General features: G+C 36.1%; 1 protein-coding gene across 2 annotated transcripts in view; it reads right to left on the reverse strand.

The window, feature by feature from the left end:
• Positions 1-24,419, reverse strand: part of anos1a (anosmin 1a) — a 47,561-nt gene extending 23,142 nt beyond the window's left edge. For both annotated transcript variants that reach the window (XM_059328261.1, XM_059328260.1), the window contains exons 1-4: positions 24,094-24,419; positions 17,568-17,627; positions 2,198-2,263; positions 701-923 (exon numbers count right to left, since the gene is read on the reverse strand). In XM_059328261.1, coding sequence (XP_059184244.1) covers positions 701-923; positions 2,198-2,263; positions 17,568-17,627; positions 24,094-24,282 — 538 coding nt within the window. In that variant the 5' untranslated portion in view covers positions 24,283-24,419. The remainder of the gene's footprint in view (positions 1-700; positions 924-2,197; positions 2,264-17,567; positions 17,628-24,093) is intronic.
• Positions 24,420-27,702: the final 3,283 nt, after the last annotated feature.

Here is a 27,702-nt window from a genome sequence, read left to right on the forward strand (position 1 = left end):
TGTCTCTACATACTACTATTTTGTTTCATCACCAGTTGTCCTCAACCATGATACAGCACTTTTTGTCCTCTATTACTTTAACTTAATGTTACCGTTTTAAGCCACCATTGCAGTGTGGCATTAGCTCTTTAATGAACTGAAAAAATATTTCACATTTTGTATACATTGTTGATATTATTCAATGTTTCAGTGACATTCATTAGGGCTCGGCAATATATCGATATAAAATATATATCGACGTATCGATATAAAATATTTTTCGATATATTTTGAAATGTGATATGGAATTAGACCATATCGCACATATCGATATAGTTCAAATTTGCACTGTGATCCTTGCTCCAGGCAAGCTGCGGCTTTTATTAAAGATATTTTTTCATTTAAATGTGCACTTTATGGACCTTTGATTTTATGTTGTTATAAAGTATTTATGTTCACTTTAATAAACGGTTTCAATAAAACTACTTGTGACATGTCATATTTGACTTTGACTGAACATTTGCTTTCACTAAGAGTTAAAAAAATATCGGGATATATATCGTATATTGATATTCAGCCTAAATATATCGGGATATGACTTTTGGTCCATATCGCCCAGCCCTAACATTCATATTAATTCAACCCAATCTCAAATTTCAAACTGTACTTCAACTTCGTCACATCACTCCTGTACTGGTATCTTGTCTCTGGCCCCACCTACCCTTATAAAGGTCTTTGGGAGTCTGGCAGGTGTGTCCGCAGCCGTTGGAGCAGCATTTTTTCTGAGCAGAACAGTCTCGGTCATGATCGCAACTCTCCACGCAGGCTGCTGCGAAGCCGCTCGCCCTTTCTGGAGGTGGACAGCTGCCCTGCTTCACCGCCATCACTGACTGAAGGAACTCACAGCTGGTCACACACTCCCAGTGCTTCTTGGGAAATATCCGCTGGATGGGTTGAAAGGAGACTGATTATAGGCTGGGTAAATGTGGACTGATTTTACTCTTCATATAATGCAATGATCAAATGAGCAAAATTCTAAATCAAGTTCATCTGTATTTTGTAGACAAAAGTCAATCTCTTGGATAGTCTTGGATATAATTGATTTTAGTTTAATCTTTTTTACAGGAATATCCAGAAATATAAGAACATTTTACATTAAAATCTAAATATCTCACAATAACAGATATTAACTATATTTCAATATCATCATCAAGACAAGAAAACAAATCATTCTGATGCTTTGAATGTAAGTGCTTGTTAAATTAAGCATCATTCTAGATTTCAAACAAGGATAAAACAACATCATACTACATTATTTACTCTTTTACTAAATTAGTATATTATTCTATTACAGTATTCTATTGTATTGATTTCATCCAGTCCACACTGTATATTGCAATGCAATCTGGAAAAAATGTACGATTACAGCATTTTAGGACAATGCTATTATTGTGATATCATATTTCCTTAAGGAAGGATGTATAGTAAAAAGAAAAAAAAAAGTGGTCCAAGCACAGAAGCTTGTGGAACACCATCACCGTGCAGTGTCATGCTGTACATTGCGATGTAATCTGGATGAAAAACTATTTGATTACACTGAAAAGTTTTACAGTGTACTGTAAATATTCAGTAATTTACTAATAAAACTTCTTTTGTTGTAAGTTAACAAGATTGCAGTTATATTCTGCAAATTTAAAACAGAAGGGCACTGTAAAAAAATACTGTAAATTTACACTGAAAGGTTTTACAGTGTACTAAATTAGTATATTCAATCACAAAAATATTAAAATATTATCCCTTTATTGTATTTTTTTTTTTTAATTGCTGACAATGTAAAAAAAAACTTTTATGAAATTTCATGAGCATTTTAACATTTCTTCCGATTCCTAAAGATTTCTTGCATAATCTTTTCTTTCTTGTCTTATCCTGATTCATTTTCTAGACTTCAGGTTAATTCCGGGTCAATTAATCTGACTATGAACAATATATTTATACAATTATGATTTATTATGCAATGTTTGGCTAAAACCCCTGTGATTAATTAATGTTGATGTGTTGCGTTGGACCTGTCACCTTCAGATTCAACCCCACTTTATGCAAACAACTCATGTTTAACATATTTTCTGATTTTAAGTTAAATCTATAGTTCTACTTAATGACCCCTGGCTGTTTTTTTCATCCCATAATACTAAAGAAAGCATAAAGCATTGCATTGTACCTCACACATCTCCCTGCAGTTGCTTTTCCTCTTCATCTCCCATGAATCTTTGCAGGGCTCCAGGCACTGTGGATGGAAACCAGAGTGATGCAAATCACAGTCAGATATGTATGAGGAGATTTAGAGGTGAATCTATGTCTCAAGATTGATTAAGAGTAAAATGTTTCAGAGGCAGACTGCCTCTCTAAGCACAAAATGCTGAGCTGAGTCACTGTTACATCATTTCATCCAAAGAGTTCTATTACAGCTAACAAAACTCCTCTGGTATGCTAATATGAATCATCAGACTGTGAGTTTTATGATTAATGCCTGAAGTAGTGACCAGACGGAGGATTTGTCAAACCACGTCTGACTTTGCCTGTCAGGTTAGGTTCTGTAATCTTGCAGTTGAATAAAAAATAAAAAATCCTGTATTTCATCACCTTTTGACGCTCAGCTAATTGGTTCTAGGGAGAACACAAAGACAAGCTTACAGTAACTTTGGTTAGATCCAGCGTGTGAAAACATAAGAATGTACATGAATGAGATACAGGTAGAAGTTGGGGTTTTTTTCAAAGTGTATATATTACAACAAACCATATGAAAAGGTTCACCCTGCTTATTGATCAGATGTGACAGGGTTGGGAGCAGGCGGTAACCTCCGGGTCTGAGCAGGGAGGCAAACCAGGAAGTGCCTTAAGCTGCATTCTAAGGAAAATTCCAGCAGGGGGAGCTAAGTTTGGCTACAAAAAAAATTCTGTCCATTCACTTCAGTGCAAAATGAGAACTTGATTTAGGATAATTTTTCTGAGGTAAGTAACGTACATTTTGTTTTGTTTTTTGCTAGCCAAAATGAACATCCCAGTTAATGCTCCAATTAATGCTAACATGAATTAGCAGCGACTTCTCTCAGTCAGATTGAGGAGTAGAGAGGCGTGACCAATACAACCGCAGTGCTTTTATTTTGAAGGCGGCTTGCGTATATATCTCCCTGCGTGCATATCCACCTGCAAAGAAACGCGTTCTAGAAAATACACTGAGTTACCTCGGTACCTTTTCAAAACCACATATTGCTTTTTGCATAAAGTTAATAAATTACTAGTTTACTGCATAACATACATGCTCATTATTGTGTTTGTGGTTAGAATGTATGTTTAGTAGCATTCCTGTCTGAATGGCGGTGTAGGTACTAGATCGGCTTGGGGTCCTTCGTCTGTTGATTACGTCACACAATATGATTGGCTGTACGCTTGAATGGGAGTACAATGTGATTGGCTGTACATCATGGCAACCGACTGTAGTCATAGCAACTCTTGCCTGTGGTGAAACCAACGTTCAAGTTTTGTGTATTTGCGTGCTAAGCAGCAATATACTGCTTTTTATTTTGACTATAAGGGTGTGCTGTGTGGACTCCTGTAAATGTACATAAAATATGAGAATAATTGTGTTTCTCTTAAGCTGTTTTGGGGACCTCTGTCTCTACATACTACTATTTTGTTTCATCACCAGTTGTATATGTGTACACAAATACACATACAGATAATTGTACAATATATATATATATACATATACATATATATATATATATATATATATATATATATGACAGGGTGTACCCTGCCTTTAGCCCCAGTTCAGATAAGCAGTTAAGGAAAATGAATCAAAGTTATAATTGCATTTCCTCCTAAATGTATTTGAAGCAAATTAATAGTATTTCTGTTGGACGAAATGGTTCAACAAACGGTCTTATCTTGTTTGCAGAGTAAATAACAGTGTAAATGTAATATGAGTTGCCTGGTGCTACAGTATAGTAAAAAGTGAGCCTGGGATAATGAATGTGGTCCTGCTTTCTCCGGCTATTTCTGGAGCATGTCACCAATTAACATCATCGCCCTCTATACCATAAAGCCGAAACGTGCACCAGTAAGCAGAGGCAGCCCAGGGGAGCGAGTCTACACTGATTGTAATTTCATGCTGTAGTGAGAAACAGTGGGGAGGAGAGCAATGCACAGCAACATCACAAGGACACTGCAAGTTGTTGGAAAGTTAGAGAAGGACTTAACTCTGAGCAAACTTGTTTATTGAGGTCTGGAGAGAATATTTCCCAGGAGTTTGATAATTATATCTATTGTGTTATAGAGGGGGAAAAGGCACCTGCTGCCATTTCTGCCACCAGTGTGGTTATTATCATCATGGTTCAACCGTAATCATTGCTGAAGTACCCTGATTTGTATATATAACACTTTTCTAAGTGCCCAAGAGAAATATTGGAGGAAAATGGGTCTCCACATGCTATATATATATATATATATATCAGAATCAGTTATGGCTTCACAGTGTTGCTGAGGAGGCTGGAATTGAAATTTTTTAACAGGATCTAGTTATTCCAAGTGGTTTATTTTTGGCGATGTTTAGATTTTTAGATTCAAGCTTTCCTTTATTGTCATTGTATTAAAAAAGCATACAACTAAATTTACGTGTGTTTCTCATATATAAGGTGCTTTAAAAAGACATTCAGACATTACGCATATGTAATAAGTAGTCTAAAAAGATAATAAATAGTTTAAAGGTAAAAGATAAAGTGGTGATGGATGCAGATGATGTGTTATTGTCTATTTAGGTTTGCTGTGGGAAAGAGACTATAATAAATATAATAATAATAATGACTCAATTGACCTCGATTTGCAATATAAAAATTAAATATTTTGCAAAAAGTCTTGTAACATCCTCCAATAACACTTCAGGGTTGACATTTTCAATTTCCAGGAGTGCCCTATAAAGGGTTAAAGGAGACGTAGAACAATGCAAATTTGAGAGAAATATCACAACTTTAAGCTTAAGGTTACTTTTTCTAAATGTAAATGTTCTAACGTATCCATCCATCCATCCATTTTCCTCTGCTTATCCGGGGCCGGGTCGCTGGGACTTTCACATGTTTTAACGTATGATCCGCATTTTTAGAACCTCAACTTACTGCATCTCCTGCCCTCTCCTCTCTGATCTGTGTAAACAGCCTGCTGTTCTGTCTGAGGAATGCAGAATTTAATGTTTTTACACTATATAGTTATTCCAAACAGTTATTAGACTTTAAATTAGACATGTAGGATAAAGTGATTTTAAAATAATGCCTGTATTAACAGTTTCTTTCTGTAATAAATGCTGTATTTTTGTTATAAATATTGAACTATATTTGCATTTTTAGAACCTCTACTTACAGCATCTCCTGTCCTCTCCTCTCTGATCTGTGTAAGCAGCCTGCTGTTCTGTCTGAGGAGTTTAGAATTTAATGTTTTTATTCCAAACAGTTTGTTAGATTTTAAATTAGACATGAAGGATAAAGTGATTTGAAAATAATGCCTGTATTAACAGTTTCTTTCTGCAATAAACGCTGTATTTTTGCCGACCTTTTAGAAAAACACGTACGTGTGGTTCATTCTACACATTGTAAGTCACAGAATGTTGATTGTCTGATTGTAAGCATTTAAATCAATCATAAATAATAAAGTTAAAACATGTATTTGTCGTTCAAAACAGAGTGAAAGTGAGACTCGTCTGCTTAGTTACACTGTTCAACATAGTCCAGTTTTCCACTGGCTTCTTATTGTGTAACAAGCCAATTATTCCAAATGATGTTGTCAATAAAAACACATTATACTACACAGTTGAGTGAAAATGTGCATTTTAATTTGATTAATTAGACTCCAGAGCAACAAAGTACAAATAATGTGGTTTTGTGATTGTTTGAAGTCATTAAAAATGGCGGTGAGTCCTCAGGCTGAGGGACTTATTGGCTGAGAGAGAAGTTTTATTTGGTTTACAATGTGTCATGGAATTGTGTCCAGTACACCTGTTGATTTGCAGTAAAAACTGTAATAAACTTTGAGTTTTACGTGCAAAAAAGGAATGAAGTTTCTGTGGTTGTCATACAACAATCTGGGGTTGGTTGCACAAAATGTAACCAACTATGTAATAAATAATATAAACAAACTACACTGCAAAAGGTGTGTTTTAGTGCATACACTGTAAACCTCCGATGTAAATTTACAGCAAAATATGTATTGATGTCATACAGTGTCATACTGTATCTTGCAATGCAATCTGGGGGGAAAAGTTACTGCACTTTAAGAGAATGCCATCACTTATAGAAAGGGACTGAAAATTTCCAATTTTTTTTTTTAAAGTCTACTGTAAATATTCACTAATTTACGGACAAAACTGAACAGTATTTTGAAATTTACAAGAATACAGTAATATACTGTATTTTTTCTGGTTATACACTGTATTTACAGTAAGTACAATACAGTAAGAAAGTGTAAACTTTGCAAAGTACTAGGTTATTAAGGACCTTATTTTAAAGCGTTACCGAAATGTTTTCTTCTTGCTGCTCCTTTCCAATCATGAAAGGAAAAATAAAAATAATCAAAATAAATAAATAAATATTTAGTTTATTAGTGTAGTTAGGTTCCAGTGTTATTCCTCCTTTGGAGCAACTTTTCTTTGTTTCGTTTATACTAGTCAGGAGTTTCATAGCCCTTTTCTTTCACTCTGAGAGGATTATCTCAGAGTGATGTGTTTTTGTTTTTTGTAATAAAGAAACATTAAGTTCACCTGATCTGCATCTGAGTCCTGACTTGAGGCCGGCCTGACAAGACCGGCCTCAAGTGCAGACTTATTATTTTAATATAGTGCCACACCACTTCTGGGTAAGATTGGTGAGGGGGTAGTTGCCGAATGGACTACAGGGTGCACATAGAGTGCAGCTCTTCCTGTCTTCCTGCAATGCAATGAAGACTCCTTGAAGCATGTCTGATAGCCCTGTGCCAGCCCTGCCATCTCCCATCTCCCCTCCCTGCTCTCCACAGGACGACTTGTCCACTAATCCAGACTGACGTTCCCACTCTCGTGCCCGGCGTCAGTTAGTTTTCCGCCCCATTTCAACCTTAAATCAAGCATTTCATTCCACTATGCTGAAAATAAAGCTGACTGCAGGGAACTTTGCGATTTGGTCGAGAGAGATTTGAGAATCAACCTAAGTCTCGAAGACAACACATATTTTCTTCTCTGCTGCAGAATTTAGAACCAAATTGGAATCGGTTTGGGATCCAAGCTGTTCTTTTAGGTCGCAGAACGTCACTTGTGTTTATTTGGCTGCAGTGTAAATGTGTGTGTGTGTGATTTGGCGGTGGGTGCACACCGCTCCTCCGTGACCAAGCGGAGATAATGGAGCGAACAACTTGTCTGCTGACCGTGCAAAATGCTGTTCTTTCGGTGCTCGACACCGTTTGATTCGCTGCCCAGACAAACTCCTTGGAGAGGAAACAGGCCCCCTGCTTCTCTCTGGCTTCCTTTTTCAACAACTCGCACCGTCTTTGAAAGCTTTCCAGACCTTTAAACATCCTAAGACAAGACCTTGGCTCACTCCTCGGAACAAACTGCAAGCAAATAATTTCACAAGTTTCTACGTTTGAAATATTTGAGTTGCAAGGAGTAAAAGAAAAGCATGTCTGGCACGTGGTCAAACATCCCAACAAGGCTGTAAGGAGTATTGAAGTCCACTAATGACTGCCAAGTGCTACTGAAAGAAGTCGTTGCGGCACGCTCAATGCCAGTTAGAAAAAGTTTTGAGCGGAGACACCAGTGTCATGAATACACATGGTGCCCCATCATGGCACCCATGCTACAGTGGTGCCATCTTAAGCTCTTTTAAAGAGTTGAATCGAACTGAACTGTGTGGGAGTGTGTCTCTAATCAACTCTGGCACTTGCAAATGGCTGTCTGCCTGGAGGAGATAGTGACAGAAGGATTAACAAGCACTCATTACCACCAGGGTCCGCAAGGAGGACATGGGGCCAAATGGTCACGAGCCAAAGAGATGGACTGTCTCACAGCAACAAGCTTCAACAAGCCTCTCATCAGGCTACTCTGAGCTTAAGAGCTGGACAGGGTTGTATCAATACTGGGAGTGACACATTACTCAAGTCTAGAAAAAGGCATTTTTTCAAAGGCAAATCCTGAAATCCAGAAATTTAACTCATAGAGCTTCATAGATCCTTTATATCAATATCTAATCTAATCTTTTACTCTTTTCTTTTTTACATAAAGTACTGTAAATATCACTACAAACTAATTTCTACAAACATGTTTCTACAAACGGTAACACTTTAGATTAGGGAACACATATTCAACATGAATTAGTTGCTATTAGCATGCAAATAAGTACTGGTGGCTCCTTTTGGATGAGGATTGGTAGATTGTAATGTCAATCATTACTCTACAAAGTGGGTCACTTTGTGCCAATGTTCGTCTACCAGTGACCCATTATTGATTGACATTACAATCTACCAATCCTCATCCAATCATCCAAAAGGAGCCACCAGTCACGTCAAAGGTCTGGAGACGGTGGCTATTTGCCATTTCCATGGTTTCCTTCACCGCTATGTAGAGATTATAAAGTCCATACAAAGTAAAGCATATTAAGATCGTAACTCATACACAACAACTTCCTTACTTACTACAAATTAGCAATAATTCTGAGGTTATTGAGGGAAAACTCTTAGTTAATGTCTTACCGGTTGTTTAATAAGGCCATGCAGAATAAGGCATTAATAACAACTTCATAATATGACAATTTAAGAGTCAATATGTTACTTATTTACATGCTAATAAGCAACTAATTAATGTTGAATATGTGTTTTATTTTGTGTTCTGGTCTTGCTATTTCCTGTTTTATTTTGAAATAGTAACTCTCCTCTCCTTTCAGGTCACTTGTCCTTCCCCGTGTGTCATCTGTCTGATTGTCTCCCTTAATTACAGATTGTGTTCACCTGGTGCTCCCTTCCCTCCATGTGTTCCAATAGTCTGTGTTTGATCCGTCACCATACCAGACAGTTATCTCCTTCTTGCCACAGCTTGTCTTGTTTTTCGCCCTTTTGGATTCCTCGCAAGAGTGATTTTACTTTACTTTAGTTAAGCGCAGTTCTTAGTTTCATAGCTTTTTGAGTCAGCCATTTTGTTTTTCCTCCTTTTGGAGTGATTTTGTGTTCTTTATTATTTTTCACCCTTTAGTCCTGATCCAGTTTTTCAGTGTTTTAGTAGAATCTTTTATTTTTCCTATCAGGTTTTGTTCCTCCCTTTTGGAGCGCTTTTAGTTTGTAGGAGTTATTATTTAATAGTTTTCCCTTATCTTAGATTAGGATTTTTAGATTTAGTTTTTAGTGTAGATAGATTCAGTGTTTTTCCTCCTTTGGAGCAACTTTTCTTTGTTTAGTTTTTACTCAGAGTCAGGTGTTTCATAGCCCTTTTCTTTCACTCTGTGAGGACTTACCCTGCTGCATTCTTTGAATAAAGAAACTTTTAAGTTCACCTGCTCTGCATCCTGAGTCCTGACTTGAGCCCGGCCTGACACCCTCTTTTTTTTCAAAAATACAAATACACCTTTGAAAATAAGGATAATGACGCACATTTTCAGACATTCTCTCCTGGAAAACATTCAAATACAAAGTGGCAGAAGTGGTTGCGTAACAAATGCAGAAGAGCTTAAGAGAGAATCTCATCATCTGGCAGAAGATGGCGTGAAGTGGGTGTGTGAACGTGGGCTCAGAAAGTTACAAAAAAAACAAAAACAACAAAAAACAAACTACAAATCCAATCTTTGTGTGTTTAAAAGGTTTGCCCTTTAAGTATGCAGATAGTCGTGATTTGGTTGAGCCTTTAAATAATACAGGAAATGTTAAACTTATCTTAAAAAAATGGTTTTGCCTTCCCAGCCTGCAGCCAATCATGAAAACTCAAAGCAGCGGTCGGTGGCGGTTCTAGACCAATTTTACTGTGGGGGCCAAGGAGGGGCCAGTGTTTAATCAGAGGGGCACATTAGCACATGAAAAAATGGCAAAGATGATATTTAAGCATTCAAAATCTCTGAGACAAAAAAAGACACAAAATTAAAAGACAGAATAACCACAAAAAAACCCCACAGAAGACATAAAAATGACCAAAAAAGACACAAAATGACGAAAAAAAGACACAAAATAACTAAAACAGACACAAAAAAGACACATAAATGACACCAATGACAAAAAAGACACAAAATAACTAAAAAAGACACCACAACAGACACAAAATTACCAAAAAAAGACACAAAATGACTTACAAAGACACGTAAAGACATGAAAATGATTCAAAAATGGACAAAATAGCCCTATAAGACTCCATAGAGTTAAACTATTATACAATGTACACATTCTGGGTTCCTTTTGTGTGCAATGAGATATTGTTTGAACAAAAAAAGGTTAGAATTGTTCCATTGTTCATCGTTATAAATTGACCATTTTATTATTAATTTGACACAGGGGCCACAGCAAGGGCCAAAGGCTTCTTCACAGGGGCAGTGGCCCCTGGAGGCCCCTGTGTAGAACCGCCACTGCAAAGCAGAATGATGGTCTGTAACGCGGACTAATAAACAAACCGAAACACAAATCAATGCTTGTGAACAAAGCCAACCACAGGCCCGACTTACGCAAATAAAAACTGTCTGCAGACAAGATCTGAGAGCTGTGAATTTAGTGGTAATGTTCCAGCACCTGTCAGCACAGAGCGGCTCTGACAGCTTTTACCACATCCACATCTAAAGCTCTGCTGCTGTATGTTGATGAAAAGTGCACCGAGGATCAAGCTGCTCTAAATAGCAGACAGTGTTATTCTTTAGATGAATGCAGTGATTTCACATCCCGCTGAGAGAGACTCTTATTTCGCAATTAACCACCACTAAACAGGGGAGTCAATCGGAAGGCTCTCCACACTAAAAGGCTGCTCTGTGCACATGGAATGAGTGCAGATAATGTCAGTCTGAGATCTTTTTTTCTTCTTTTTTCTTTTTTGTGAATTAGAAATGAGGGTGGAATCAGAACTTGTGTTCTATTGCTGCATTATAAAGTTTAAAAAATCAGCACAAAATATAGTAAAATCTGTGTGATAATAAAAAGAAAAAACAATAACAAAAAATAATACAATAATAATAATACAATTACTTAATTAATAATAATAACAATAATAATAATAATAATAATAATAATAATAATAATAATAATCGTGAAAATATAACAAGTTGGAAATAAAATGATGTGTTTGCATTAATAAAAAAGTTTTAAAAAGTGATTTCAGGGAGTTCACTGATCCTGCAATCTCAGGTCTTCACTGCAAAAAAGGTGTCTAGAAACAAGATAAAAACACTAAATCTGAGGGAAATGATCTTGCTGCATGGACAGAATCTTAATTTAAGAAATCTTGTCAAGTGAAATAAGGGTTTTTATTAATCATTTTATAGATTTTTGACTAGAACAACTTGACACACTTGCTGAGCTGCAAATCCATCTTCAGGTTCCAGCTATCAAATGGTTCACCACTACTATGTGGCTTCTACTGTTGACCTGCTATCTCCCCATAAATATCCACTGCCCACAACTACCAAATATGATGAAATGGGAACGATTACTCAGGTATTTAGGTAAAAACCTAAAATCAGTTCTGTAATTTACTGGTGACGAGATGTTAAGACAGGGCTGATAGAATCTTGTCTTCTACACTGTAAAAAATGTCTGTAGTTTTTACGGTGAAAAACTGCTAAACCACAACAGTAAAAGACCAGAAAATGATAAATGAGTTAATTCAGTTTCAGTAACAATGAAACCCTGTAAATGTTTATATCAGCCAAAACAGTACTTTTTACAGTTTTATTTTTTGAAAAATACATTACTCCACTTATTTATTTAATGTAATACATATACAAGCCATCACTGTAATTTTTGCATTTATCTTTTGAAAAAAATACTTTTTCTCACTGTTAAATGTACTACCATAACACCATATTTCTAACAAAATATACTGTAATATTTAATGGTAAAATATTTTTAAATGGTAAATATAATTTTTGCGGCATTTATAAAGTATTTTCTTGCCAATTATATGGCAAAACAGTGTTTCTTTTGATGGAAAAACTTATTTATACAGTAAAAAATGGAATAAAATGGCATTCTTAAACGTGAAATCAACAGTGCTAATGTCTTTTTACCGTAATATTAAAAAAAGTTCTACCATATTTACTACAGTAAAGTTCTGGCAACCACAGCTGCCGTTTTTTACCGTAAAAACAACAACAACAACTTTTTTTACAGTGTAGTGTTTGTTTTGGCCTTACCCGAGGACAGTTCAGTGCAATAATCTAACAAGGATGAAATAAGAGACTGAATGACCTTCTCAAGATCAGGCCGAGAGAGAAAAGAGCTGATTTCTTGGATGCTCCCCAGTTGATAAAAACATGATTGAATGACTTCTGTAATCGATCTTTTCAATCGAAAGGTCACTGTCAAATATTAGACCCAGTTCTGACTCCAGGTTTGACATTGGACACGGAGCAAAGATGTTTTATAAAATAGGGATTGACTTTGTGGGGCTAAAGAGAAATATTTCTGATTCATTTCCATCTAGCTGGAGAAGGTTTTAAGTCATCAAGCATCCAGTTTTATGCTTCAGCACACGTTTTTATCTATTTTATCAAATCAGAAAATGAGAAGGAGCGTTGTTGAGTTTGTGTCCCACTTCTATCAGTTTCCTTATTAACCCCTTCTCATTCCGCAGGTTAATCTATCAAATTTACAAGTGCTTGCTCTGACCGAAACCTGGATCCACCCCGGAAAACTCTGCCACACCAGCAACACTCTCTCCTGACTCTAACTTCTCCCACACGCCAAGATCTGTTGGGCGCGGAGGCGGCACTGGTGCCCTCATTTGCAAAAGCTGGAAATTCACCAAGCTGTCTCTGCTCAGCAACATCTCTTCATTTGAACACCATGCAATAAAAGCTACATCTCCAACTTAACTCAATATTGTCATCATATACCGATCGCCAGGGTGCCATCTTGAGAACTTGGTTGTAGAGCTTGACATGCTACTCTCGGAGACATGAATATCCACACTGAGAGAGCCCAAGCTTCTGACTTCCTGTCTCTTCTGTCATCGTTTAACCTCAAACAGGTCGCCACCCCTCCTACTCACAAAGCGGGCAATACACTCGATCTGATCTTGACCATGGTCTGCAGCCTTGATAGGCACCCAGTTGGTAGAGCGGGTTGTCCACCGATCGGAGGGTTGGCGGTTCGATCCCCGACCATGGCAGCCTACATGTTGAAGTATTCTTGAGCAAGATACTGAACCCCAAATTGCTCCCGACGCTGCGTTCATCGGTGTGTGAATGAATTCCCAATGGTGGCAGGTGGCACCATTTAGGGTAGTCTCTGCCACCAGTATGAATGTGTGTGTGAATGGTTGAATGAGCTCAGTCTGTAGTGTAAAGAGCTTTGAGTGGTCGCAAAGCGACTAGAAAAGCGATATATAAGTGCAGGTCCATTTACCATTTACCCACTACTACTACCATCTCCATAATGGATCACTGTTGGGCTTGGACTGGGCCATGATAGCTGTGGTGGATCTGCTGGTCTCTGTCTTATCACTACTGCTACTGTGATCGTCATCATGAATTCGGGCCGGTCACATTAGCTGATCGCATTAGACGGTCACATTTGCCGGTCACATTAGTCGGTCGCATTAGCCGGTCACATTAGCCGGTCGCATTAGCCGGTCACATTAGCTGGTCGCATTAGCTGGTCACATTAGTCGATCACATTAGTCGGTTGCAGTAACCGGTCACATTAGCCAGTCACATTAGTCAGTTGCAGTAGCCGATCACATTAGCTGATCACATTAGCCGATCAAATTAGCCGATCACATTAGCCAGTCGCAACCAGAAAGAGGGCAGTATTAACCTGCTGAAATGACCTCTGAAATGAGGAGGAGGACACATTCCCATCAGTTATTTGATTTTCTCAGTTGCAAACTGGGACAAAGACAGAAGTCCGATAAGACGCCAAAATCGATTTTTAAGCATAGCTCGATTGAACTGTGCATGTAAACACACTGACAGACTTCCTTGTAGGGTTAGTGCTATTATTGTTGTCTTGCTCCTCTGGTTCTTCTGTTTCTCTCTCCCACTCTCATACATCCCCTTCTATCCTCCCTCTCTCCCTTCTCATACCATATCTACACTATTTTTCTATGTTGATCTGTTCCGTACAAAAAACACCTATTGCACTTCTGTCCGTCCTGGGAGGGGGTTCCTTTCTCTGTTGCTCTACCTGAGGTTTCGCCTGTTTTTTCCCTGTTAAGGATTTTTTGGGGTTTTGAATCTTTCCTTGACCACTGTGAGGGTAAAAGGACAGAAGGTAGCATACCCTTAATAGTCTGTAAAGCCCTTTAAGGAAAATCTATGATTTTTTGTTTCTGGGATTATATAAATAAGATTGAATTGGATTGAATTGGAAGTGAGTGTGCTACAGCCTCCAAAAGGAAAACACATACAGTTCTGCAGTAACTAGCTCCCTATGATAATTCAGTTTTAGATTGTCCTATATAGGCTACAAATACCATACATATATACAGTATAGATATAGATATCTAGTAAACACCAAAAAAGACAGCATGTACTTTGAAATGCATTACTATGTTTAACACATGACAGAATGAAGCAGCTCTTGAACTAATTCACGCCACCATAAAACCGTTTTTTCCTTGTGATCATTCATTAAATCGACTTGGATGTCTTACTTTAGAAGCTCTTAATAATGCAGCTGGGGAGATGTCGATGCTCGAACATGTCATCACAATTACCCATCACTAGGATCGCATGGCTAACAAAGTGAAAGGCTGCTAAAGCCTGTTAATATCTCCATTGCTCAACAAGGAGATGATATTCCTCGTGGGGGGCGGTTGAAAAAAAAGAAAATGAATGGGCCCAAGTAGACGTGCAGTGGATGTGAAATGGAAATTATCCGAGCATAATTTCATGAAAGTTACCAGGAGAACTTCTATGATTTGAAAATAATATTTAAGGGGGGTTGCAAAGTCTGTATTCCATCTGTTACTGTCTGTCCCTTTCATGAGTGTTGATGTATTACCTGGGAGACTTGTGTGATGTATAGGACGTCAGAGAATAAAAAGGCCAGTTTGGTGATGAATGGTAGTACTGCGAAATAGGTAATAACCACTATAGTACACAAGCAAGCATCAATATGTACAGGTTTACACACACACACACATGCATCACAATGTCACTGGTTTACATGTGGAGTGATTTATTGCTGCACTAACAGGCACACATACTGTATAAAGGTAGACATGTGACTCCAGACAGGCATCGAGGCAGGTACACATACACACACACACTCAATGTGCACATGTGAGTGATTTATTACACTGGAAAACACCAGCAGTCCCACATGGCCTCCTATCTTTCCACCAATCAGCTAAAGGAAACAGATCTGTGCATGATATTAACATAAGGACGCTGCTGCAGGTGCACTGTGTGACTTAGAAAGTGCTGCAGCACTGCCATAATGTACGCCATTTAATTCAGTGTACACACACTGCAAATAAAGAAAAGTTGGGTGAACTTAAAATTTTAAGGCAACAAACTTCGATAAAATTTGGGCAGTTGGACAAAAAGTTGGACAGTTAAACTAAATATTTTAAGTTTTGTTTTTGAGTTTGCTCAACACTGAATTCAGATTTTTGTCAACTCAACTGTAAGTTGTACAAACTTATAATTTTACATTGTAATAACTTTTAATCTTTACTTCTGCTAACTTCTGCAATGTGCTGAATTGGCACGATTGTAACGCTGCTATGAAATGTCAGCTAATGTTGCGACCACAATTTTGAGTTAGCATTGATACGCTAATGGATACTCTTGTAGCTGTAACAAGCAGCGCTGCTAGCATCAGTTAGCTGCTAGCTTTCGCTAATGACCGAATTTCACCGATTTCCCACATTTCACAGCAAAGAAATAAGTTAGTTAGCAGAACTATTGTCCCTTGTTGTGAACCCCAACTTAAAGATATAAGTAACAACAACTCACTAACTTGTTTTTGAGCAGACAACTGGCTTCCTTTATTGTGCTAACTTACATTATTGCCCTAAATGTCAATAATTTATATTTCCAAGTTTTACCAACTTAAATCACTGTTTTAGGCCAAAAATACAAGTTGGCTTTTTTGCAGTATTATTTGCAGTACTTTTTTTGCACTATTATAATAATCATCATCTTTATTTGTAGAGGACTTTTCTCACACAAACTCCTTTACAAAGGCAAATTAAAACATACATAACAATCAACAGATAAAAGTAATTTTAGTGTATGAATACCAAAGCAGTCTAATAAGGAAAATGAAAACATTACGTGTAATTAAAAAAGGCTAAAGCTCAAGTAAAATCAGGAAAGGCTCTCCAATAAAAGTATGTTTTGAGAGATCGCTAACTTGTAAACTGACAACACAATACTATAATTTTGTCATTAAATTACTGAATATTTATAGTACACTTATAGTAAATTTTGCAGTAAGTTCCTGGAAATAATGGTTACAGTTTTATAGTGTAACGTGAGAGTAAAAAAACAGGAAAGGGTGCTGTGATTAAAAAAAAGGTGGTGAATCACTTGTTGCCTACCTTTGCACACTGTTTATGACTATATTGTACAGTGGCCCTGAGAGCTCACAGTGCTACAACTTAAGAAAACACATGAAAATACACAAAACACAAATTGAGAAAACATTTTCATCAATTTGACAACACAAGTGCAGCATTTAGAAAATGCGCTGCAAAGACCACAACACAACACAATAAGAAAACGCACCGCAAATAGATCTCAACATAACAGAAGTGTTTCCAGAGGACCATTCAAAGTGATGCACACGTCTGGACATGCTTGTGATATTATCACGTTATTTCAAGATAATTATAATGCATAAAGCTTAGTTTACTGATCAGTTTTATCCAGCTTGATTGATAGATATAACTAGGTGTCCTCAACATAGAAAAATAAGTGAATTGAATGTTTTTTAGTGATGTTTCCTAAAGCATGTATTGTGTGAATAAAAGTGGTCCAAGCACAGAACCTTGTGGAACACCATGACTAACATCACCGTGCAGTCTCATACTGTATGTTGCAATGCAATCTGGGAGAAAAAAAATAGTTATAGCACAACAAGAGAATGCCATTATATCCAGGAATTTACTGTACATTTACAATTAAACGTTTTACAGTGTACTGTAAATATTAATTAATTTACTGACAAAACTGTGAACAGTATTGTGTTGTTAATTTACAAGAATTCAGTAATATACTGTCTAAGATACAGTAAGAAAAAATACAGTACTTTGCAGCTGAAGCTGCTGCCAGTCAATTCCTGTAAATTTACACTGAAAAGTTTTACAGTGAAGTGTGAAATTAAAAAAACAAAGAAAGGGGTGCTGTGGTTTTGAAGTAGGTGAATCACTGGTTACCTACCTTTGCACACTGTTTATGACTATGACACCAACCCAGGGATCCATTATTCTGAAGAGAGGACTAAAAAGAAAGAGACAGAGAAAGAAGTGCAAATTAATAAGTCTGTTTCATTTAATTAATTGCATAAAAATACATTGTAATGCGGTAATTATAGGTAATAGTCTGTTAGTCACAGCTCAGAGGCAGGCTATATAATTATAGCTTGTCAAGAGAATATCACAGAGCTCCGGAGTTCACACTGTGTGCAGCACAACTGTTATTTTTCTGTATAAAGACAAATGAGTGTTTTTCCTATGCACTTTGTGGGACTTGATGTCCTTTGTGTCTCCCTGCTGAGAGCCTCAGGCTGTCTGCTGAAAAATAATGAGTGCAGATTGAGGATCACTGGTCAAGACACATGAGACAGTAAGACATCAAATGTATTTTTTCACATTGTCTGATCCTCCTCCTCTTTACCAATCTCTTTCACTGTAAACCTATAGATGTAAATTTACAGTGAAATCTAAACAGTATTTTGCTGTATTGATGTCATACAGCGTCATATTGTATATTGCAATGCAATCTCGGAAGAAAACAGTGAAAAGTGATTACAGCACTTTAAGAGAATGCCATTATTTTTAATTGATATTTCCTAAAGGTAGCATGTATAGTGTGAATAAAAGTGGTACAAGCGCCGAACCTTGTGGAACACCATGACTAACACTACCATACAGTGTCATGCTGTATATTGCAATGCAATATGGGAGAAAAAAAAACAGTGATTACAGCACTTTAAGAGAATGTCATTATTTTTTGACTGATATTTCCTGAAGTAAGCATGTATAGTGTGAAAAAAAGTGGTACAAGCACAGAACCTTGTGGAACACCATGACTAACATTACCATACAGTGTCATACTGCATATTGCAATGCATTCTGGGAGAAAAAACATGATTACAGCACTTTACGATGATGACAATATTTACAGAAATGTACTGTAGGTGAAGCTGCTGCCAGTTATTAATGTGAATTTACACTGAAAAGTTTTACAGTGTACTGTTTTAGAATACGATTGTGAAAAATTGTGAAAAGTATTGTGTTGTAATTCATTTAATTTCAGTAATATACTGCTAATTTATTTCTAGTAATACATTGTATTTCTAAAATCCAGTAAAAAACTATAAATAATGCATTATGTATGCATTTAAATACAAATATGAATACAGTTTTGTTGTTCTTGCGATGTGGAAAAGGATCCCTATACTCGTTCACACCATCCATTTATTGAAGAGCACACAGTGTCCATGTCACTGCGCTCTGCAGTAATTCAACAGACTGACTCACCTCAGTAAATACAGTTATCATGATCTACTCTGGCTGTTTGTTCCTTCTCACCTAACTTTCTCTCTACTGCAGAGCAGCAGGTTATTTAGAAGCTGATTCACACTGATGTTTTCTCATAAATTACTATTCAATGTCTGAGTTTAGTTTGAGAGCAGTTAAATGCCGGATAATTACTGTCTGCTGTATCCTATACAGAATAAAAATCCCCTTTGAGGAAAATTTTATTCTGGGCTATATAAATAAAGCTGTATTGGTTAATATGATAGTTGTGATATTTCTTAAGATGACAGAATAATGGCCTAATGAATTCAGAAAATGTGAGGAGGAAAAAATGGTAATTCTGGTATTGCGAATATTTACAATTACGTTTTTTTCATCACTCTTCTGAGAGCATTTTCTATAAGTATTTAGTTATCATTCTGTATTTCCCATGTATTTTTAAGCAAATAAAAATGGGATGTTTTAGTATTAAGTATTTAGAATTTAGTAAGAAAGTGAAAATATCAAACAATGATAGGGTTACTAGACATGACTACATTATGTTTTCTTTATTTAAAAGTCCTGGACAGATGTATTTGATGATCCCTGGTGGCTTAGATGGTTGACTGTATTTCCAATGTGGGTTCATTTGGTGGGTTAACTAGAATGATACATTTTGTTTCACATGTCTGTTTAATTTGGAAACTTTTCATAAAGTATTTCATAAGTAGTTGTCAGAATGTTTTTAGTAAAGGGCAGAAAAATACGTCAATTTCTGCTGTTTCTGCTTCTTCAATAACAAATGAATTAAAGCTAAAATATTATATAGAATTAAGTATTTAGTAATTGGTTAAGCAAATATAGATCATGTTGAGGCTGACAGAAGGGTGGGACTGAGAGTGGATAAGTGTAATTACAAAGCCGCCTGCTATTTCAGCACCACGGACAGTGCCATGGATTTATCAATGCACAAACCTCCGATAGAGGATCAAAGACTCGGGGGGATCAGACTATCAGACTAAACTCGGGGACAGCAGCTGAACAAGGGGCATGGCACCCCCCATCATCCTCCCTCAAATTGCTGCTTTTTAATTTTATTTTTGCTGTTTTTGACTTGTCATTCTGCCTGTATATACCACTTTAAAAATGTTTACCAAGCCATGCTGGTATCATTGTTTTTCTTAACCCTTTGATGCACAACATGGGTCTAAAGTGATTATATTCTATATCTTTGCAATGAATTAATTTCATTTTGACCCATGTTGTGCATTAGAAGGTGTTTATTTGTTGTCACCAATTTAAAACCTGACAAAGAAGACACAAAACTTAAATATCCTATTTTGTTAAATTGGTGTTTTTCCAATGGAAATTATTATTTGGTGGCTCTAATAAGTCTCAAATGTTAAAATATGTGATTTTCCAATGTAATCTGGTGGTTCTAACAACTCTTTTAAAGTTAAATCTTAAAAATAAGACAAACATAGTTACACATATACTCAAATTGTTAATTCAGTGTATCCCTTTTTGTATCAATGAATGGGGGTCATTTTTGACCCATGCTGTGCATCAAAAGGTTAAGCAAACACTCACCCATATGACTTGATAATTATAATTTTTTACTTTTACATTTTGTACCCACACTTTGGGACTTAGAAGCCGATCAGATCACATTTTATGACAAAGTAATGCAGAAACTAAGACATTTCAAAGGGTTCACATACTTTTTCTTACCACTGAATGGATTAGTAAATTAATTTCTTACTGTATTTTAAAAATAAAGTGTATCACTTGAAATAAATTTACAGTAAATATATATATATATGTTAATGTTAATCATGGCGTTCCACAAGGTTCTGTGCTTGTACCACTTTTATTCACACCATACATGCTTCCTTCAGGAAATATCACTTTAAAAATAATGGCATTCTCTTAAAGTGCTGTAATCACTGTTTTTGTCTTCCCGGAATACATACGTATGACATACCGTTCATATTTCACTTTATGTTTATAGTGTAACTGTAGAGGAAATTGGTTTCCTGACACAACTCAACAAAGTCTGTGACACAATAACTACCCATTACCCATTGACTTGCACATAAATGGTCACCACATTTTTCTGAATGGACCAAAGCAATAAAATAAAGCAGCAACAGAGGATTATTGTTCCTGATGGTGTGACCCGGACACGCCCCAGCCCATCCCGACTGTGTCCATGAGGTCAATGTGAGTGTTTCACACTCCAGCTGCCAATGATTTGACATCAGAGCTGTGACTGATTCACTGGCCTGAATGCTCTGGATTGTTAGGCTGGAGAGTGATGTGATGATTTAGATGTTGCATGTCTGAGGAGCAGTTTCGAAGACTTGGAGGTACTTTCTGTAGTTTGCTTTTGGAGATAAAGGGAAAATAATGTCGAGGCAGCACCACAGGCATTTACAGTTTAGTCTGATTTTTCCTTTTTTATGGGCTGGACCATCATTCTGTGCAGTTATCATTGCTCTAAGTGAGTGTACAGGAATGTTGTCCCCATCACTCTGAAGCCTGGAGCAAAAAGTCGACTCTATGTATTATCTGTGTGTGTGTGTGTGTGTGTGTGTGTGTGTGTGTGTGTGTGTGTGTGTGTGTGTGTGTGGTGAGAGATAGTTGCTGACAGAGGAGGGATCTGTATGAATTATATAATCAAGATAACAAGCCTTATGTTATCCATTTGAGTAAAAATTTTAGTAAAAATTGAAAAGAAAATATAAGATCCTATCAATTATCAACTATACCCATAATCAACATTTTTTTTTCTTTATTCAATACCAGTATTTCTTGAAAATATATATCTACAATTACGCTGACAACATCAATATTTTTGTGATATTTAGATTTAAATTTCAACCAAAAGAAAAAAAAAGATTGATTAGATTAATCACGAGTTAATTGCTCACAAGAGAAACACATTATTATAAACAATTTTCAATGGCTGAACACATTTGCATATGACTTATTATTACACATGTTGGATGTTTTATAGGAAGTTTAAATTGTTTTATATGATAATTAATATATATATATATATATATATATATGTATATATATATATATATATATTAGTAAGCTTTGTCAACAATATTTAATGTAATTGAAAGTATTTCTGCACCAGGGTTGTATTTTGGCAGTGTAGAGAGGAACAGTTAGGCCTTCATGTGAAATAGAAGTTTACAGAATAAAGAAAAAGAGCGGGGAAAAAATCACATTATTGTTTATTTATTAATATAAATGGTGGTGAAGGGTAGTGTCCTGGGGGTAATAAACCAATGGACTTTACACTACTAACAATTCCAAACACCTAAACACCCTTCTCTGTGCAGAGCACACTTTAGATGTAAATTTACAGTGAAATCTGAACAGTATTCAACTGTATCAATGCCATATACTGTATATTGCAATGCAATTTGGTAGCAAATATATGTGATTACAGCACTTTAAGAGAATGCCATTATTTTTAAGTGATATTTCCTGAAGGAAGCATGTATAGTGTGAATAAAAGTGGTACGAGCACAGAACCTTGTGGAACACCATGACTTACATTACCATACAGTGTCATACTGTATATTGCAATGCAATCTGGGAGAAAAAACATGATTACAGTACTTTACGATGATGACAATATTTACAGAAATTTACTGTAAATCTACACTAAAAAGTATAACAGTGTACTCAGAACTTTACTGACAAAACTGAACAGTATTGTGTTGTACATTTACAAGAATACAGCTATATACTGCACATGTATTTTTAGTAATAGCCTACACTGTATTTATGAAGTAATAGAGGAATAAACTGCAAAATGTATACTGAAATGAAAAAACTGTTTGATATAGGCCTACCATAACCATAAACATAACTTTTCTGCTTTTACTTGACTTACAGTGGTATTGCCATATGACTGTAATGTAACTAATATAATGTTACAGCACATGTTGAGGTCATACTGTGCATTCAAAATAATGGAAATCAATATTTGCAGCAGAAAGGCATGTGCAAAAATCCAAAACCCTGCAGGATATTTAGCAAAATAGTCAATAAAGTGCACGTGATTTGCAATACAATAAAAAAGAAAATGCCAGCAGTGATGCATATTGTCTTAATGTACTTTGTAGTCATGCACTGCAAAAAAGGTGTGTCTAAAAACAAGATAAAAACACTAAATCTGAGGGGAATGATCGTGCTGCATGGACAGATAATTTAACTTCACAAGATTTCTTAAATTAATATTGTTAAATCTAGAAATTAGCATGTTGAATGCTTAAAATAAGAAATTAACTCTTAAAACAAGATACATTCTAACACTAAATCTGAAGTTATTTTTTAATATGATAAAAATAATATAATAATGATAATATAAACAAATAATTTCTAGTGCACTCTGTGTTCAGTTCATCGCTGATTGCAGCTTTAATTTATCTCTTTTGTACATTTTTTGTCATTTTTGGTCATTTAGTGACCAAAGAAGATGTAAAAAGACACAAAATGACCAAAAAAAGACACAAAAAGACATAAAAAGACCAAAAAAAGACACAAAAAGCCACAAAATACAAAAAATAACCAAAAAAAGACACAAGAGACGTAAAATCACAAAAAGACATAAAAAGACAAAACACACCAAAAAAAAAGAGACACAAAAGACGTAAAATCACCACAAAAAGACAAAAAAAAACACCAAAAAAAGTTTTTCATCCTGCTAAGAAACAAATAATTTGCAGTGCACTCTGCTCTGGCCAATTCATCGCTGCTTGCAGCTTTAATTTATCTTGTTTTAAGAGTTAAGTTCTTATTTTAAGTGTTCAACACACCCAAAAATGACCAAAAATGTACAAAAGAGATCAATTAAAGCTGCAAGCAGTGATGAACTGGCCCGGGCAGAGTGCACTGACAATTATTTGGTTCTTTCCAAGATAAAAAAAACAACTTTAGATTGAGAAGTGTTACATAATGTATCTTGTTTTAAGAGTTAATTTCTTATTTTAAGTGTTCAACATGCTTATTTCTAGATTTAACAATCTTAATTTAAGAAATCTTCCCATCTGTCCATGCAGCAAGATCATTTCCCTCAGATTTAGTGTATTTATGTTGTTTTTAGACACCTTTTCTGCAGTGTGCATTCTCAAACGTGCTGATCCATATTGTTTTTGGCTTTAAAATAACATTTTACGCGTGCAACTTTGCAGCGTCCTTACCAGCAGCGGTGTGGAGAGCGCAGCTACACTGTGCAGACTGAGGCACCGCGACGAGCACTGCGCTCTGGAAACACTCTCCGACCAGGACTCATCACCATCAGTATCATCGTGCTGCTTCCTGGCGCACACACCGCAGCTGAAGAGCAAAATAATCCACAGAGGTGTTAAAACGCTGCTCGTGGCCGGCATCTTCTTGCCTCGTGTCCAGGAGAAGTGGGGCTGTGGAGCAAAGAGGATGCAGTGGAGAGTAATCTGATGGAAGTCCACTTTAACTAGAATTATATAGCCAAGGGAGGAGCTATGAAATCTAGGCGTACATTAGGTCAGGATGTGGAGAGAGCTGTCACTTCACTGGAACACATGAGATTTAAACTTGTCAATGAGTAGTAGTGCAGGGACTGATAACTATATTGGCCCAGTTTATGACAATAAACCAGTGGTTTTCAACCTTTTTTTCCTGTGAAATATTTTTTTTTTAGCCAAGTACCCCCTAAAAGAAAAAAGACTTAAAAATAGAGTGCTGTGCCACCAGTGTCTGATTTATTAAACCTTGAAACTGATAAACACATACAAAATTTAAAAATTTGGGGGGAAAAATCTATGTCTAACACTTTAAATGTTAATAATCCATGACTAACTGTATCGCAAAAAGTTCTCATTCTGATTCAAACTAATGTAGTAAAAACATACGCCATATATCCATTTAAAACTATAAAATGAACCATTTAATACTCCATAAATGTGCAAAACACTGCTATCTATCCATCTATCTATCTATCTATCTATCTATCATTAACATTCTTTATATAGTGTTAAAAATTTTATAATCAGTGCAACTAAAACTATTAATAAACTAATAATTGTAATGTAATTGTTTGTTAATGGTAAAGTAACTATAAGCTTACATTAATATACCATCTATTAGCCATTTATAAATGATTTAGTTAGTTAAACATTAATAAATGATGCATTTACCATTCTACCATACCATTTACCACCAATCTGTTTACCATTTATAAATGATGGTTATTATAAAGTGTTACCGAACTATGTAGGGTGGGTTGCAACTTGTGGAGGTAAATCCAATTAAAACATACCCTTCAAGGTAAGGAGAAGTTCCAATTACAGAACATTCATATCGGATAGAAAATACAAAGTCCTGCATCACAAATTGAGAAAATAAATAAATATGAGACAAAGTGAATGAAGTGCATAAGTCAGTACAGGTTTAAATTAAACATAGTAATAAAAGAACTAAAAAGGAAAGAGGAAAAAAAAGAAAAAGGCATGACATATTACATTTCTCCAAATATTTCTTGAATTGAATTGAATTGAACAGTATGTATACATTTGTTATTATCAATTATTTTAATACATTCATGGTAGTTGTTGAATTCAATTTCAAAAACAGGAAAGAAAGGTCGACCTTTCGAAAATTTGGCTTTATGTATGTGGAATTTCTCCATTAGAATAATCAAATTGATTAAGTGCTGGATTTTCCTATCTTTATTGCTATAATATAAAAGTATATATATGGCTTTAAAATTATTTTATAGGTTGGAATGTGAGGTGATGTAAACTTCGATTTTTTCCCAAAAATCTGGAAAAATGACATTCAACAAAAAGGTGCCTGATTGTTTCCACTTCAGCATTACAAAATACACAATTAATATCAATATTGATACATTTTGACAGACATTTGTTAGTGGGGTAAATGTTATGTATAATTTTATATTGAACTAATTTTAATTTTATTGGAGATAGCAAATTTAAGTTTTCAGGTGATTGACAGGAGACTCTGGGTTTTCAGGTTGATGAAATTGAATAGCCTGCTGAAAATAAAATTCATTTTTTGAACTTATACCTATATTTTCCTAAAATATTTATTAAATAATTATTTTTGCACGGATGCTACTTTTTAAATGTGTATTTTAAAATCTCACGTACCCTTTGGAGTGCCTTGATGTACCCCCATTTGGGAACCACTGTCATAAACTTTCACATGTAAGTGTAATAAAATGAGATGTAAAGAACATGATCAAGGCCAGACACTTTCATTATCCACTTCGTGGAAAAATGTATTAAATTATCCACTGGCTGACTCAGGATGTTTGAGGGTCAGGGGCAGAAGAAATAAAAAGGGCACCTGCGGTATGAAGGGGGGCACCAGGGCACACAAGGAGAATTTTATCACATTTTGTACTTAGTTTGCAGGTGAGCTGATAGATTAGTGGCAGTTAACTCAACTGGCTTCCAGAGACTTGTTGACCCCATAGGTCTTTTGTGTAAGCAGATAAAAAAGGGACTCATATTTACGTTTAAGACTGTCCTCCCCCAGAGTATAAAACACGGAAGTTGCACTAAGGGTGGCTACGAGGTCTGGTGAAGGCAGGCGGCAACCTCCGGGTCTGAGCAGGAGGCAAACTAGGAAGTGCCTTAAGCTGCATTCTACCAAAAATTCCAGTAGGGGGTGCTAAGTGTTGCTGCAGAAACATTTCTGTCCATTCATTTCAATGCAAAATGAGAAAACTTGATTTATTAACTCAGAAATGTATTTTAAGGACAACACTATGGTCTCAATCGCGATTTGATTCAATTTTAACATTAAATATTACAGTATATTTTTGTTAGAGATATAGTGTTTATTACATACAAACATACAAGTTTGTTGTCAATGACAACTCCCAGCAGCTTGGTCTCCTGTACTTGATTAATACACGCATCTTTGGTTTTTAGTTTTAACTGAGGGTTTTTGTTAATGTTATAGTGAAAGCCAATTACCATGCAGTTCGTTTTAGATACCTTCAGTACCATTTTATTGCAGTTAACCCAGTCCACAATTGATTTTAAATCTTCTTTCAGGACAGAATTTAGTTCGTCAAGAGTAGGTGCAGAGGCATATATTGGTGAATCATCCGCATACATTCGTATTTTTGTATTATTCAGAACAAATGGTAGGTCGTTAGTATAGATGGTGTACAATAATGGTCCTAAACATCTCCCCTGTGGTACTCCACATGACACCGCATTTTCCTCAGAAGGGCACCCATTGAAAAAAACTGTCTGTTAAATAACTCCTTATAAAAGATAAAGTGGACACATGAAACCCATGACACTTTCCAGTCTGTGACAGATACCTGGTTGATCGTCAGACTGACCACATGCATCATTGCGTGTCCATGAGGAATATGTAACTGTGTGGACAGATGACAGATTTTATTGTGCAGCAGGGCCAGATGTTGTAGCATAATGGCAAACCTTCTCACACCTCTAGCTCTTCTATTAATGCAGTGAAAACATCTGTGATTTTTAAACATGGAATTTTTCCAGAGTGTTTTCTCCTCAGTGCATCCAATTTCAGGGGGGACACACAGGCGATGTGTTTTCCAGGGAATCCCAGCTGTAGCGTTCAGTAGCTGCAAAACAACAACATTTTTATGGACTCCTCTATTAAAGTAACCACAAACATATCTCTCATAAGCAGGCAGGGGCACTGCTGGTTTCCTTGCCCAGGGAAAGGAGAAAACATGACGTGTCGGAAACTCTGAAGAGATCCTCCTTGGGTTGTAGGTGCTCTCATGCCTGGCACAAGGGGCCCCGTTTGCGCTG

Source organism: Centropristis striata, chromosome 24 (assembly GCF_030273125.1).
Source record: "Centropristis striata isolate RG_2023a ecotype Rhode Island chromosome 24, C.striata_1.0, whole genome shotgun sequence".
Lineage (NCBI taxonomy): Eukaryota > Metazoa > Chordata > Actinopteri > Perciformes > Serranidae > Centropristis > Centropristis striata.